General features: G+C 41.6%; 3 protein-coding genes across 3 annotated transcripts; 2 read left to right on the top strand and 1 right to left on the bottom strand.

The window, feature by feature from the left end:
- Positions 1 to 1538: 1538 nt before the first annotated feature.
- LOC141013043 (uncharacterized) lies at positions 1539 to 4019 on the top strand. Its single transcript, XM_073486580.1, has 4 exons — positions 1539 to 1581; positions 1668 to 1712; positions 1798 to 1949; positions 3246 to 4019. Exons 1-4 carry the CDS (start codon positions 1539 to 1541, stop codon positions 4017 to 4019), a joined length of 1014 nt encoding a protein of 337 aa, XP_073342681.1.
- A 1088-nt stretch (positions 4020 to 5107) lies between these two features.
- On the bottom strand, positions 5108 to 10121 carry cops6 (COP9 signalosome subunit 6). Its single transcript, XM_073487269.1, has 10 exons — positions 10064 to 10121; positions 8583 to 8708; positions 8371 to 8502; positions 7831 to 7919; positions 7656 to 7718; positions 7510 to 7557; positions 7281 to 7395; positions 6913 to 7005; positions 6575 to 6675; positions 5108 to 5556 (listed from the first exon to the last, which is right to left on the bottom strand). Exons 1-10 carry the CDS (start codon positions 10104 to 10106, stop codon positions 5416 to 5418), a joined length of 951 nt encoding a protein of 316 aa, XP_073343370.1. The 5' UTR covers positions 10107 to 10121; the 3' UTR covers positions 5108 to 5415.
- Positions 10122 to 10371: 250 nt separating this feature from the next.
- On the top strand, positions 10372 to 13428 carry LOC141013514 (uncharacterized). The gene is made up of 3 exons (XM_073487268.1): positions 10372 to 10530; positions 10668 to 10743; positions 12234 to 13428. Exons 1-3 carry the CDS (start codon positions 10430 to 10432, stop codon positions 13347 to 13349), a joined length of 1293 nt encoding a protein of 430 aa, XP_073343369.1. The 5' UTR covers positions 10372 to 10429; the 3' UTR covers positions 13350 to 13428.
- The last annotated feature ends 801 nt before the right edge of the window (positions 13429 to 14229 follow it).

Genomic DNA, 14229 nt, shown 5'->3' with positions numbered 1-14229 from the left:
GAACTCTTTAAATAATTAAAATGCATTTGTTGTGGCATAGTCATGTTAGACCTTTAAACAAACTCCAAAGCCATTCCTATTGTTTATCGTTTGATCTTCATGGTTTACTATAATTGTGTTTATTGCACGCTTATTTATACTATATTTGCCGTTTATGTGTCAACACCATGTGCAACCACATCGGTACTACCCAGAGCTCAGCAACATGGCCTCTTGCGATATTTTTTGGTTATATTGCGACACACGAAATATATCTCAATATTTTGAAATCTCCCCTAAAGCACTTCATAAATCAAAGGACTGAGTGACAAAATGAAATATCCCCATATGTATGAACAAATACCTCGATCTCGATATTGCAACAATATTGTAGGGACGACTTTTGGCACTTTCACAAAATATTAACACGATAAGATTTTTGATAATCATCAGTAACGTGGATAAAGACAAGTAAGTCTGATAGGTTTAGAAAGTTACATCACTTTACTGTAACGCAGTCTGATTTGAACTCTTTTAAACGTATCGGTGAACCTGCCACGACACCAGACTGAGCCTCTTTGTTGCTCAGTGAGTTGACCCTTCCAGCCAGAGGACTGTTAGAAAAGCAGGTGTCCTCTGGGTAAAACAACTGCCTTTCAGAGCTGACAGCGTTTTAGAAAATCAATCCCAACTCAATATAAAAGTACATTTAAGGCTGTGTGGGTTGTCATCTCTGAATTTTTTTTTTTTTTTAAGTGTTTTTGGCTGAGATATTGTGTTAGTAGGCAGCATTTTCCCCCACAGTTTGCAGTCGTCCCAGCAGGTGATGCTTTCCTTCCAGACTTAATGGGGACTTTCCATTTGAAGTCTGAGCTCTTTATGGCTCCGCTGCTAAAAGTGCTGGGGCTTTTCATTCTTAATTGGCGCCAAAGGCCCCATATTAAACGGTATTAAAGGAGGGGTGGAGACAACATTTTGGTCTCATTGGCGGAGGAGTCTTATTGGACAGGAGGAAATGTGTCAGGGGGTCTGACATGGGGGATCTGTATTTAACCCACTGAGACGTGTTCATGCAGTGAAGACAGCTTCCTGAGCCAGGTGAGTAAAACATGATGACAATAAAAAAAAAACGCTTTTGTTCAAGTTTAATGGTTTACCTTCAGCGCCTGTAGCTGCTCTGTGATATATCTCATACTGATCTGTGTGTATTTAGAAGTAAGACAACATGTTAACTCAGTTTATTAAGCTGAATTTATTTATGTGATGCTGTGAAACATGAACTTTAAGATTCTTTTCCCGAATCTATAATAAATTTAAACTGTGTGGTGAGAGGCCTCCATCTGAGTGAGAAAATCTAATGTGAAAAGAGCCAAAAGTTACCTTCACACACTTTAAAATGTGTTTTCTTTGTCGGTAGTGGTGTATAAATGTTGTAAGATCTGCTTTGTAAAGATTATGAACTATATTTCTTGCTTTAATAATCAAACAGCAGTGATTTTATGAGGAAAATCTCTATTTTTGCCATGAAACACTTCCTTTCTTGGTTGCAGGGGTTCAAGATGATTTCCTCATTATGGATCTGCTGTCTGATGTTGCTCCCGGGTCAGTTCTGATTCTTTCCTGTACAACTGTTTCAACATAAACGTGTCAAAAACATAATAATCAACATGATTTGTCTCCTCTTCCAGGTCTACTGGAGGCCAAATCTTTGTTAAACACCATGCAGCAGGAAGGTAGCTGCACATCTGACAGAATAACTAACTGTTAAGAAGAAGTTCATCTTTTGACTGACTGAGCTTTTATCTCCTCTCCTGACAGAGATGGTGCCCGTCAGTATCAACTCAGCAAAAGCAAACGGCTTCCTGACTCACTCCAGACCGAAGCGTAACGTGGACCCCAGGTGGTACAGAGGAAACCCAGACTTCCAGGCGTACTACCGCTACTACAGCAGCATCGGACACACTGAGGGGGTGAGGCACGATGTTATAAATCTGTCTCCTGTGAAGATATGATACTTTGTGAACATATAAGCTCTACATACTGTTGTTCTAGGAGACTTCAAATGCCTCACTGCGGTAGTGTGACTTTTATAATAATCACGAAAGTAGAGATTTATTTTAAAACTGTTAATCCAGTGAATGTGGACGGTAAAGTTATCTGCAAACAGGCGACTGGCTTTTGACTGTTTTTAAAGGGCTTTTAGTAAAATGTTTTTAAATCCCAAAACCTCATTATTATTACCTTGTATTTTATATTATTATCTTGTCCTTTTTTTGTTCTTTTATCTTGTTTGTTGTAGAAATGTATTTCTATACAGATTTATCTCGTTCTGCTCCTTATAATTGTGCTGTTTTGACTTTGAATTGACTTAACTTCGACTTTTTTTGTGGGCTTCACACTGAACATATCACAGTAAATTCAAACTAAAAATTCACTCTCAGTGACGCCTCTCCAGAATATTTTAAAGGCTCTCTAACAGACACTATAAAGGCTCATTTTACATGTTTTAAGTCCAGTTTTGTGGACGGTAGAGAGCTGGAAGGTACTACTTTGATTATTTCTTTTTTTTAAAATACTTTGCATAGTACTGGTCAACTATAACCAATGTGCACAGAGAAGGGAACAAAGTCTGGAGAGGTCAAATTCCAGAAACACTTTGTCAACTTTATTGGAAGACAAACATGTTTCTGCGTGTGGCCTTCATCTGGGAAAAAAAATTTAAGTTCTTAGTTAAAAATATATATATATATATATATATATATATACATGGTTAGCATCTCCAGGAGCTCTGTGGAGCTTCTGTGTTGTGGTGAAAGCCGGTCTTTAGTTCATGTTAGTGCACTCCATTTCTTAGCTGCTGTTGCTCTCTGCTGGAGGAGCAGAGCGAGGCACTGAAGAGCGTGCATAAAGTCACATCCTTTGTGCTGTCGCTGAAAATCTGACCCGAGTCCTTCACAAAGAAATCCACAGTCCAGCAGCGTTAAACTACTTCAACAAATCATCCATGAGGAAGGTCTCATTTTTCACGTCATGTTACAATCAGCTCACATATGGCCAATAAAAAAGTGATTCATATGTGTAAACTGCAACAAATGGTTAAATATGGCACCTTTAAACCCTGAATCAGGCCTTCAAATCACATTTCATAAATGAAAATGAATCTGTGAACAATCAGATGTATATTCCAGTTGATTTATACTCATTAAAGGCCTCTGCGGATGCTTCTTCTCTTTAATTTCCCTGTTTTTTGTCTTCCTCCCTCTCAGCTCTATGAGATCGACAAGCTGCGGATGCTCTACCAGCAGATGAGGTACCTGGAGCACACCTACGGCCCCAACGCTTCCTACTTCCAGAGCAAACTGGGCGTGCCGATGCTCATGTGTGACCCAGCCACAGACAAGAAGTGCAAAGTCGCTCCTCCTCCACCTGCGATGAAAGGGGTCCCAAAGCCCACAGAGCCCCCTGCTCCTCCTCCCCCATCCATCTCCCAGGCTGACGTCCTCTTCCTGTGCAACAAGAAGGATCCTCTCTGCAAGCCCCACATCGTCTACATGCCCACAGGCGCCGTGCCCGTCCTCTGTGACCCCCGCTACCACCCACACTGCACTCCCCAGAAGGCCACCCCAGAACCTCCTCCTCCTCCTCCCCCTCCACCCAAAAAGTTCACTCCACCTCCACCTCCACCAATCCTCGTCAAGAAGTCTCCCCCGGCTCCCATCCGCCTCTTCAAGGGCATGGAGTATGACTGTGACCCCTACTGGGACCCCGATTGCCTCATTGACCACCCACCCCGGCCTGTGAAGGGGAAGATCCTGCTCCCCCCGCCGCCGCCAGCCCCTCCTGTGGAGGAGGAAAAGAAAGAGGAGCCGGTGGAGGAGCCAGCTCCCCCTGCTCCCATCGAGAAGAAAGTACCACTTTACCCTTACCCTTACTACTACGCAAAGCCCTACGACCCCAGAGATGACCTGTACGACCCGGCCCGCTTCCAGTACCCACAGCCCGCTGCGTCAGCTGATGAGCCTGCAGAGGACAGTCAGTAAAACAACCTGAAGTTGTTTCTAACTTTAAATGAAACAGACTTTGATTGAAAATATCAATTTCATATCTTGAGGGATTTTATGTTTTTTTGTTTCGTGTTTATTTAGGTTCTTAATCATGTAAAATATCTTGAAAATTAAAAATTTCAAAGTCCAAACCAACAGGAGCTCCTCTCTCCTGAAACGCCTCGTTAGAAGTCCTAGTTTGGCACATAAGCATTGATTTAGCGCAGCTGCTCTGTTAGTGGTGGTGGGTCAGGCGTGTGTGAGCTGACCAATCAGAGCAGAGTGGGTATTCTTAAAGAGACAGGTGCTAAAAAGAAGAGCATTTCAGACAGAGGGGGAGCACAGGGCAGCAGCACTGGACAGTACGAGAAAACGGATGTGTTATGAGCATTAAAGCATGTAAACCTTTTCTAGTAGCAACCCAAAATAATAAAATGATGAACCTGAAAATGAACTTAATGTCTCCTTTAACATCTTGTAAATGTATTGTCATGGAATACAAACAAAAGTTGCAGGTTTTGTCTGAACTGTTGTTTAAACTGTATGTACCATCACTGTCGGAAAAGTAGAAAAGCAGTTGTAAGTCAACACAAGCATGTAATGCAAAGGATTTTTGAGAAATGAGATAATAAAGTGTCACAAAACAACTTGGCATCAGTGAATGGACTGTACATTCAGCTTTAAAAAAGGTGCAAGAAGACAAAAAGCAAAGAAAATGTTGACCCTCCCAGCGCCACATGGCAGGTAGAAGCAGACTAGTAAAGCCAACCTGCAGGCTGGGGGTCATTATGTCTAGTTCCGCTGTACATTTAATACCCATAAAAACGCTGACTCCTGTTAGACCCCCCTCCCCTTTTCCTGCCTGTCTGTTTAAACCTCGAACAGCAGGAACACGGCTTCAAAAGACGAGCTAACTGCAAACACTCCTGACAATAAAGCTGCAGCTCCATCAGCTCCACATAGCTGATTTTCATCGGCTCGTTTCCGAGCGCAGGTCTCACATTTTTATGATCTGCGTGTTGCGTATACTTACTATAATTTCTAAAACATTCAAGCTTAGAAAAAAGAGGAGTCAAAGTCCCATGAAAAAAATCAGCAGATCATTTATTACATACAGAAACATGAAACAATAAAACAAACGGGGTAAAATAATAGAACGTTCATGTACAGTGGATTCATTCTGTGCATACCCAAGAAAGAGTTTTTGTATGTATCTCTTATTGATTGGTGAACTAAGTGCTTTTAGACACACTTGTGGTTGAAACAGGTTTGAAAAGCTACTGAATGTGTTTTAGCTGACCAAAATACAAACAAACCAAAAACTGAACGTAAACAGAGAAAAAAAAAGAGACTGCAGTGCTCGTTCGTGACTCTGCTTCGGCTCACCGCCTGCTCAAAAGAAGAGTCCTCTCATCCTCCGGCCGATGCCCTGTCTGTCGTACAGGACGTTGAACTTGTTAATGAACTGGTTCATACTGTTGCAGCTCTTGGTTATGGTGCCTAAGTAGGCCATGAGGCCCACGTCATTACATTGCTGCAGGGGGGGAAAAAAAAAACAGGCACAGTTATCAAAAGCAAACGCTTGGTAATACAGCAAAGAGGGAGACGGACTGAGCTAAGAACTGTGATTATAACCGCAACAAAATAATCTTTCATTCTTAGACTTTTCTGTCTTTCAGCCCAATTCTGGCTGCTCTCCAGTGGCTCCCTGTCTAATTTACATTTGATTTAAAACTGCCCTTTTGTCTTTTGCCTTCTTGTTTGAACTTCTCCTTAGTCTGGGCTTCTTTTTGTATGTTACCTGTTATTCTGTTATATTGTCTTCCTGTGTTTTCTGCTTTTTCTTTGTCAAAGCAAACTTTTTAAAAAAGGTGCTATAAAAAAATATAAATCTAAATGTAATGTAAAGACTATACAAATTAAGTTTCTCATTCTTTCCTTCCTTCCTGCCTTCCTTCCTTCCACCACACTGTAGCGCTGGCTGACGTCTTTCTTCATTACAATAAACAGAGGCGCTGTAGTTAATCACTCATACACCGTTCATACTCAATAGCGCATACAGAGTGTATTAATCAATAATGGAAAAAGGCGACCAAAATGCAACACTTACTCCTTTTTCAGTAACATTTGCTCAGAACTAAAGCGCCCATGTGTAGTTTTTTTCAGTTTTGTAAAATAAAAGCATATATACAGAGGCTCAGGCTTTGTCAAACATAATTTTGAGAAAAGATGGCCGAGCTCTCTGAAATGTGCAAACAACAGAAAAACAAAAAAATTAAACTGTGTCCACTGAAACAGACATTCTGAGGACCATCATCAGTAAGGTAAAAAACACTGTAATGTCATCCCTGTACTGTCTTTGTGTCTGTGTATTGTTATGATGACTATCGGTATATTACAAAAACAATAATCAAAGTCTTGAGGAAGGCAACTATAGATGTGTGACCTGTTTTTAGTAGGAATGAATGGTCCGGATTTCACTGAAGCTTTGATGAAGATGCCATGCATTAGGGGTATAAAAATATTTTGAAGGGACAAAACATCTTGCTTACATCATAGAAGTCGGTTTTGAATTTAATGGTGCTGAGGACTGGCAGTCTGTGGCACAGGGCGTTCGCTTCTCGTAGGATCTCATGGTTAAAGGGCACCTCTCCTGTGGTGGCACACAGCAAAGAGAAAAAACAAGTTAAAGCACCAATACAGTGAGGTAAGATGATGATGTCAAGATAGTATCAAACAAGGGCTTGTAATTATAGAGGTGCTTTCGAGGGGGCCTCTCTTAATGGTGTAAAAGTGAGGGAAGCAAACATTAAAGAACAGCTGTTTTCCGGACTTATTTTCACATTCTTTGCTCTCACGGTCTCGTTAAAAGGCCCCATCATACTCTCACCTGCTTCCACGGCTTTGACGTACTCTAGGATGATCTTCACCCGGCTGTGGAGCATCTTTATCGCACTGTGCTGGGCTATAAGGTGTTCAGCAACTAACAGAGAAGACAGAGAGAACACTGGAATTAAATCCGATTCAGGCAGCTTTTATCTTTTAAAGACGCGCAATGTTAGTCAGCTCACAGGGCGGTCGTTTCCTCCATATCTCTAGAGTTCAATCTAAATCTGAGGATAGTCTGAACTCAGCCTATGTATATATGCATATATGACATTTCAAGAATAACAAGAACTATGTTACATATTTTGTCGAGTTATGTGCACGTGAACTCACTGTGATCAAAGAGGAGAACATTACTTCAGCCTCTCTTACCTGTTGAGTTTTCTCCGGTGCCGGTGGCCGTCATTCGAGCGACGTGGTCGACACCGATTCTCTCTGCTTCCTCTGTAGCCAGCGTGTACCCCAGCTCAGCAAACAACATGGTAGCCTAGTTAATAACAAAAAACATACGTATCAGATAAAACTGAAACAATTCTCTGGGGGAAGCGTGTTCACTGCTGAAGGAAAAGGATTTGTAAAAGATATCAAATATTAAGAGTACCTCGCCGTTGATGATGTCAATCACAGATTCATAAACACTAACAGGAAGCTGAAGGGAGAGAGGACACAATTGTTTAAAGCAGCTGTGACTTAACACACCACCACAGTATTTTCTCATTCTTCAGGTGAAAATGGAGAGGAACTCACATCGGTGTGTTTGGTCATTGGGTTGAGCTTGAGGAAGAGAGGGCTCTCAATAATCTCACACACCTGGCAGACAAGAGGGAAATAACATGGATGAGTCAACGGATGTCAGTGACTCTCAGAGAAGTTGGGGATGATCATTTTACCGTACACACTGCACCTTTTAACTTTTGCTTACCTGCTTGTGAATATGGATATCTGATTGGTCAGGTGGACCACCTGTGGTGTACCAGCCCAAAAACTCCATTTCTTTGAAGACTTGTTTGACTGAGAGACAAAATTAAATATTAAAGCACAACTACAGCAAACATCTGACTATTGAATAATCATTTATCAATAACTGAATCTTTGGTGTAGCAATTAGACACTGAAGATTTGTTGGGCAGGGACAGGTTTGTTAACCAAACAGTGACCTGGAGAATAACCATCAAACATTTGATTAATTAAAGCAACCAAAGAAGAATTCGGGTAAAGCTAATCTGTGTGAATGTATTTAAGGAAATGATCTCACAGATGTTGGTTTAACCAGTATCATTAATTAACTCACTTCCTGATACATAAGCAGGGCAGGAATAATTAACTTTTCTTCTATGTTATTACACAAACACAACTCTCCCAGGGAAACGCTGGCTGCACTGCATTTCATAAGAATTGAGTCATAAAATGAGATGCATGAAAAGAGCTATATTCTCATCCTTTACACATAAAAACTACTTACATTGTTCTTCCTTAGTGTAGTAGTACTCCTTGTCAATATGCACTCGTTCATCTATGGTGTGAGACAGCAACTCAAAGGAGTTCATCACCTCGATGTTTCTCCCCTCCTGCTTCCCGATCAGGGCTCCAATCACTGAGCAGGAGGGAAAAAAAACACATTAATAAGCTGCTTTGTTACACCTGGTTACAACTGTACATTGCTGTCATACATACCCTGCATTGGTCGTCCCTCTTGTGAGCGGATGCGTATCCAGTGGTCGGATATGTTGAGGATAACCAGAGGGTGTAAGGCCACAGAGACGCTGCCGGTGACCCCTGAGGCCATAACACTGGGGCTGGCTACAGTCACACAGACACAAAAACAAGAGGGGCTTTAACACTACAGCAAATATAGTAGTGCTGAGACAAGTAGCTGATTAACTGATCAGATGCTTGACTTAAAATGATAGGATAAGTTCACCCAAAAATTTAAATTGTGTCATTATCTTGTCATATAAACCAACAGAAAATAACAACTGAAAATAAACATCTCTGGGCTTCGGGACAATTGTCCCCAACTACTTAAGTTGTTTAACAAAATGCTTAAACGCTATTTTACTGTGAAGCTCCAGAAATCATTTGCGGACTATGAAATGTCATAAGACTTTTCACCGGTATGGGGGGTGAGCAGATAATGACTTTTTAATTATTTTATTTTGGGTGGACTTACCCTTTAATCAGCCTCTCTGTTATGGATCACGGTAAGCTGAATAACTCTGGGTTATGGAACTTGTGAAGCATATTTTCCTGACATTTTATAGATGACACGAGTTTATCAGGGAAACAATTTTATTTATCAATAATAAAGGAATAATAGAAATAAATGAAGATATTTGTTGCAAACTACAGCCAGAGACATCCGAGTAGGGATTCAGTGTTGTAACAACAATAGAGCCAGAAGACTGACATTAGCTATTACCGATATATTATATTATCATAAAGATTGGTTTGTGTTATGAGGTTATGTTAAAATGCAAATATTGGCCAATTGTTATTTACATTTTAACCTCAATCCAGTCTAACTCGTGCTGAACTTGCAGCCACAAACATTTATTAATACGACAAATAGGGCAGTCAGTGATTTGCTCAAAGCTAACAGCCTATAACTTGTTACTTATACTTTAACAAATAGTAAAACTAACACTATTTTCCCTTAATCTGTTGCTGTATTTAGAGATCTCCAATGATAAACCATTCCTGCTGAGAAAATGTATCTTTAAAACAATCATCAGCAGAAGCTTTGACAAAGATTTCTATTAAAAATCTTAAATACACAACGACAGAGAAAGGCCAGTGTGTCGGTTCATCTCTGGACACTTGACGTCCTCGACCAGCGCTAATCTGAGGTTGGGTTGTTGTTGCAGTCAGAGAGGTTTTCCTTTAACCTGCCTGTGCTGACAGATTTAGGTTCGTGTTCAAACTCCAGCAACACAGAAACACTGCCTCAGACACACAAAGTGATGAATATGTTGACAGCTTTACAGCAGAGCCTTGTACGTTAACCCTGTCAGCAGGCACGCTACCGGCCTCCTTTAACACCACCAATTCAATTCCCACGCAAACTCGTGACATGAAATTACAACACATGACACAACCTGCAAACAGTTTCATCGTGATATCGGGCAGAAATTGTGCGATAAGTGAGAAATACTCGCCTGCCCCATCCACTTCCATTCCTCCACCATTGCTGGTCGCCATCTTGTCCGGTAAACCGCGCAGGCGCACTGGACTGTTCAACTAACGGACGTTAGGTGGCAATATCGGTTCCTGAACATGTTTTAAATGACTCTAATGTTTAATTACCGTCATAAATCTGAGTGTAGTTTACAGAAAGCAAGAGTGGTTTCAACCGAGACGCGTCATGTTGAGAATAAGGAAGCGTATTTGGTTTAATTCGGGGATTTGAGGCCCGGTCCTACCGTCGGCGGGCCGCTGTTTCCTGGGGATCGCTGATGTGAACGCAACCTGTGTGCGTCGGGATATTAGTCCGTGTCCGAGGTTTAAAGAGTTTTGTTTACAAAATGGATGAATTTAAACCCTGTAATCTGGATTACTTTCCCGAAAACATTTTAATTGATGTGTTGTCGTATTTGAGCGTACGGGAGCTCGTCAGGGCCGGGAGGTAAGAGAAATGAAACTTTGCTGACAGTATTTGACCAGTTTCTCGTCTTATGAAACAAAAGTCAGTGCCTGCTCTTTCTTTATTGTGACTCCTGTCACATGATTAAGTTATTTGTTGTGTTTTACGTTGTTTTGTAGAGTGTGTCAGAGATGGAAACGCCTTGTTAAAGACCAAAGACTGTGGAGAATTGTCGATCTGACTGCATGGAAAGGGGTAAGATCGTGTCAGACAATGTGGCTTTACCCTTCTTTCAATTTGCCTTTTCATACAATGTAGTGTTTACTTCATCCACAATATAAAAAAATTATATATAATCTGATATAATTGCTGTACAACACATACAAGTACCATGTCCCAATGACGCTTGTTCCAATAGCAGTAACTTTACCACTTTCTTTGCCGATAAAGAAGACGGGCTGAGAGTCAGCGCTGCTCCATCTATCTTTAAAAACAGAAAACCCAATCAGTAATCTTGGTGTTAATCAGGAACTCAGAGTAAAAAAAAAAATCAGTCACATAAAATCATTGGCAAAGTTTGCATACTACAATCTTTAAACAAAATAACAACATAAAAATTAGAGTAGAGAAAGTTTACGCCTTCATGTCCAGCAGGTCTCTTCTCAGGTCTTTAAAAAACATCTTTGTTAATTAAGAAAGCTGCTGCTGAAATTATCAATCAGCCTCTTTTTTTTTTTTTTTACCTTTTGAGACAGCGTTTGCAAACTTAAAGCTGCTGTGAGTGATATTTCTATTTTATTTTAAGTGTTCAATAGCTCTGTATTACAACAGTTATCACTGATATAGAGTGTTTGGTCAGTAACCCATGTCTCTCCTTCCTCCGCTAATGCAGTAAAAGAGAAAATGAATTTTCTGGTATCCCTGCACACTTTATCCAATCAGGACAGAGAACTCCATAACGAGGCGGTCCTGTCTGCTCGCGCGCAGAGAGCAGGATCCTCCTGTTTGCTGCTATGTCTGCCAATCGACATTCTGCATTCCTGTGGAGACATAGAGAGGAGGGAGGGGATTGCTGACTGCAAAACGGACAGGAAGTTAGCAAAAACAACAACAACGCTTACAGCAACTTTAAGTCCATCAAAATGGAATCAATCTTAAATCAATAACCTGTACACAGAAATATTTCAGGCTTCTGTGGAGCCCTTTAACTGAAAATTATCAGAGTATATACAAGAGTACTGAATACATTACTCCAGCACTCGCAGCTTTGCACTGGCTTCCAGCGTGTCTTAGAAACAATACTGATACATAAAATACATCTTTGACTGTATTTTTTATTTTATGAACCCTTTGGCCTGTCAGGTGATCTGGTACCAGTCTGCTGACTGTTCCCAGGTCCATACTAAGCAGGGAGAAGCGGTGTGTAGGTACTAAGATCCACAGAGCTGTGACCACCTAGAAAAGCAGATGAAAGTCTTATATGTTCTCCAGCACTTTTGACTGAACATTTAGCACTCATTATTATCCATCTTGCACATGTTTATAAATCTACTGTTTATTTCTCTAATTTGTCTTTTTCATTTCTTTTAAAATGTTTGTTTAATCTGCATTTTGTCATATGCCTCTGTTGGAGTAAATGTTATTACATATGGGTTGTTTGTGCAATTATTGACAGAAACCATCTCTCTTTTGCCTCCCATCCCCAACTCTCAACCCTCACATGCCCACTGTCCATTGTGTGTTAGGTGACGTCCCGCATACTTTGGCTCCTGCTGCGTCAGTACCTGGGTTGCGGACTAAGGTGCCTACGGTTGCGTGGTTTGCTGCTTTCTGCCCGAGGGGGCACCTTCCTCTCTGAGTCTTGGCTCAAATCTTTGTCCACAAAGTGCCCTCGCCTGACCAAGCTCTATCTTCTACATGCAGACCTGAGAGGCCTGCCCAGTTGCCAGCTCCTACCTCCTTCTTTGCAGGTGCTGGAGCTGCGTGGTTGTGAGCTGCCTCGCGAATTTTTCAATCAGGCTCCTACTTCCCAAGACGGAGCAGAAGCCTCATCAAGTGTTGGTGCTCAGCAGCAAAAAAGGAATCAGAAAGGAAAAGGGCTTACCTCTCCATCAGGGATTGGTATTGCAAGGTTAGTCCTTAACAATGTGCCCTCTTTCACGGACCAGCATCTGCAGAGTCTGACATCATGGGAGAGGCTCAGTCGGTTGGAGCTGCGCGACACCTTTCGTGTGACAGCCAACGGGCTCAGGAGCTGTGCTGCCAAGGACGGCATCTGTGGTGTGGAAGGCCTTTCCAGGCTCAAGTTTCTAGAAATAGGCATCACTGGACGTCAAGGTTACCAGTTACAGATGGCCTCCCTTGGTCTGGGGGCAGGATGGCTCGGACTTGACGAGCTGAGTCTGGGTGGTAAAGAGGTGGGGCCCGGCCTGCTCTGTGCCAGCCGTCTGAAGGACCTGAAGTGTCTGTGCCTGTGGGCCTGCACGCTCAGCGAGATGCAGATAGTCAGGAGCTGCAGGATGCTCCGTGGGCTCCGCAGGCTGGAGTTTTTGGACGTGATCTTCCAGCCTCGACAGTGTCCACCAGTGGTGGAAGGGGAGGGTGACGGTGATGGTGACGGTGATGGTGACGGCGATGGTGATGGTGATGGTGGTGGTGGTGGTGGTGGTGATGGTGGTGGTGGTGGTGCTGGAGAAGAGCAGGACAACAAGGAAGCTGAAGGTGGAGATAACAGCAATGATGAAAACAAGACGCTAGATATGAATGATCCCATTCCAAGTTTGCGTCGCTCACTTGCTGTCCTGCTGCCGTCCTGCACACTAGTTTTCACCAACTGCTCTGTTCAGATCAATGCAGACTAGATGAGGTCTCCTCTACTAATGTATACAAGTGGCCAATCTGGATAACTGTTCTTCACACTGGCATCAGTGTTTTTATCTAAGTTTATGGATACAATGAATGAACTAAGTTTTTATTATTGTGCCATGCATATAACTGTGCCCAGCCCACAGGGGCTACAAGATATCACAAATTCGTAGTCGGCTCCAGAGTGCTGCGTATACGTTTTCAAACAAAACTACAAAAAGTCAACAAAATTCATCGATGTTCAGAACTTCATGTCAACAAAATTCAAAAAACACTGGCCAAACATCTGCTGAATAATACTGGAGAAATCTAACTAAATTGTCCATCTAGCCTTCTTTTCCAGGCTTCTGAGACTATTTTCCTCCTGAATATTTTTGAATCTGACAACCTCAGTATCCAGAAGAACACCAGTTCTCTATGGTGCAACTCAAAATCTTCAGCTTCTACATACGTAAAATATTACATAAAATTCAGGGCCATACTTTTGTGCATATATCTATGCATATGTTTTTAGTTTTGGTTTGGACGCAATATTTTCAAACCAATTTCCTCAAACTTGAATAAATGGAGCTATATGTTGTGATATTAAACATTTTTAAGGAAAATCAACATGAAACTCTTTAAAATAACCAGACAACCATGCCCAACAGCTGAAGGTGTTTCATTGCCCTGATCAAACGATCATCTTGCCACAAAGCAGTCTTGCTCTTTGATCCTCAGAGACTCAGGCATATTAAATTTAGAGATAACACATTATAAAAAGTTTGGAAAAATCTGATGGTAAACATATTTATATCGTCTCACGGTATATATCCTCCCATTGTCCAACCCTGCTGCTTGACAATGTGTTTCAAGGTAAATCGGTGGGCAGTCTCA

This window comes from Pagrus major, chromosome 18 (assembly GCF_040436345.1).
Source record: "Pagrus major chromosome 18, Pma_NU_1.0".
Lineage (NCBI taxonomy): Eukaryota > Metazoa > Chordata > Actinopteri > Spariformes > Sparidae > Pagrus > Pagrus major.
The sequence above is the reverse complement of the archived record's forward strand: the minus strand, read 5'-3'. Positions and strand labels throughout refer to the sequence as shown.

Excerpts from the sequence above, each read along its gene's own strand:
- LOC141013043 (XM_073486580.1), top strand. The coding sequence starts at position 1,539 with ATGATTTCCTCATTATGGATCTGCTGTCTGATGTTGCTCCCGG. Across the intron at positions 1,582-1,667 it reads CTGTCTGATGTTGCTCCCGG|GTCTACTGGAGGCCAAATCT; the intron begins GTCAGTTCTGAT and ends CTCCTCTTCCAG. Across the intron at positions 1,713-1,797 it reads AAACACCATGCAGCAGGAAG|AGATGGTGCCCGTCAGTATC; the intron begins GTAGCTGCACAT and ends CTCTCCTGACAG.
- cops6 (XM_073487269.1), bottom strand. The coding sequence starts at position 10,106 with ATGGCGACCAGCAATGGTGGAGGAATGGAAGTGGATGGGGCAG. Across the intron at positions 8,709-10,063 it reads AATGGAAGTGGATGGGGCAG|CCAGCCCCAGTGTTATGGCC; the intron begins GCGAGTATTTCT and ends GTGTGACTGTAG. Across the intron at positions 7,006-7,280 it reads CACCGGAGAAAACTCAACAG|TTGCTGAACACCTTATAGCC; the intron begins GTAAGAGAGGCT and ends CTTCTCTGTTAG.
- LOC141013514 (XM_073487268.1), top strand. The coding sequence starts at position 10,430 with ATGGATGAATTTAAACCCTGTAATCTGGATTACTTTCCCGAAAACATT. Across the intron at positions 10,531-10,667 it reads GAGCTCGTCAGGGCCGGGAG|AGTGTGTCAGAGATGGAAAC; the intron begins GTAAGAGAAATG and ends GTTGTTTTGTAG. Across the intron at positions 10,744-12,233 it reads ATCTGACTGCATGGAAAGGG|GTGACGTCCCGCATACTTTG; the intron begins GTAAGATCGTGT and ends ATTGTGTGTTAG.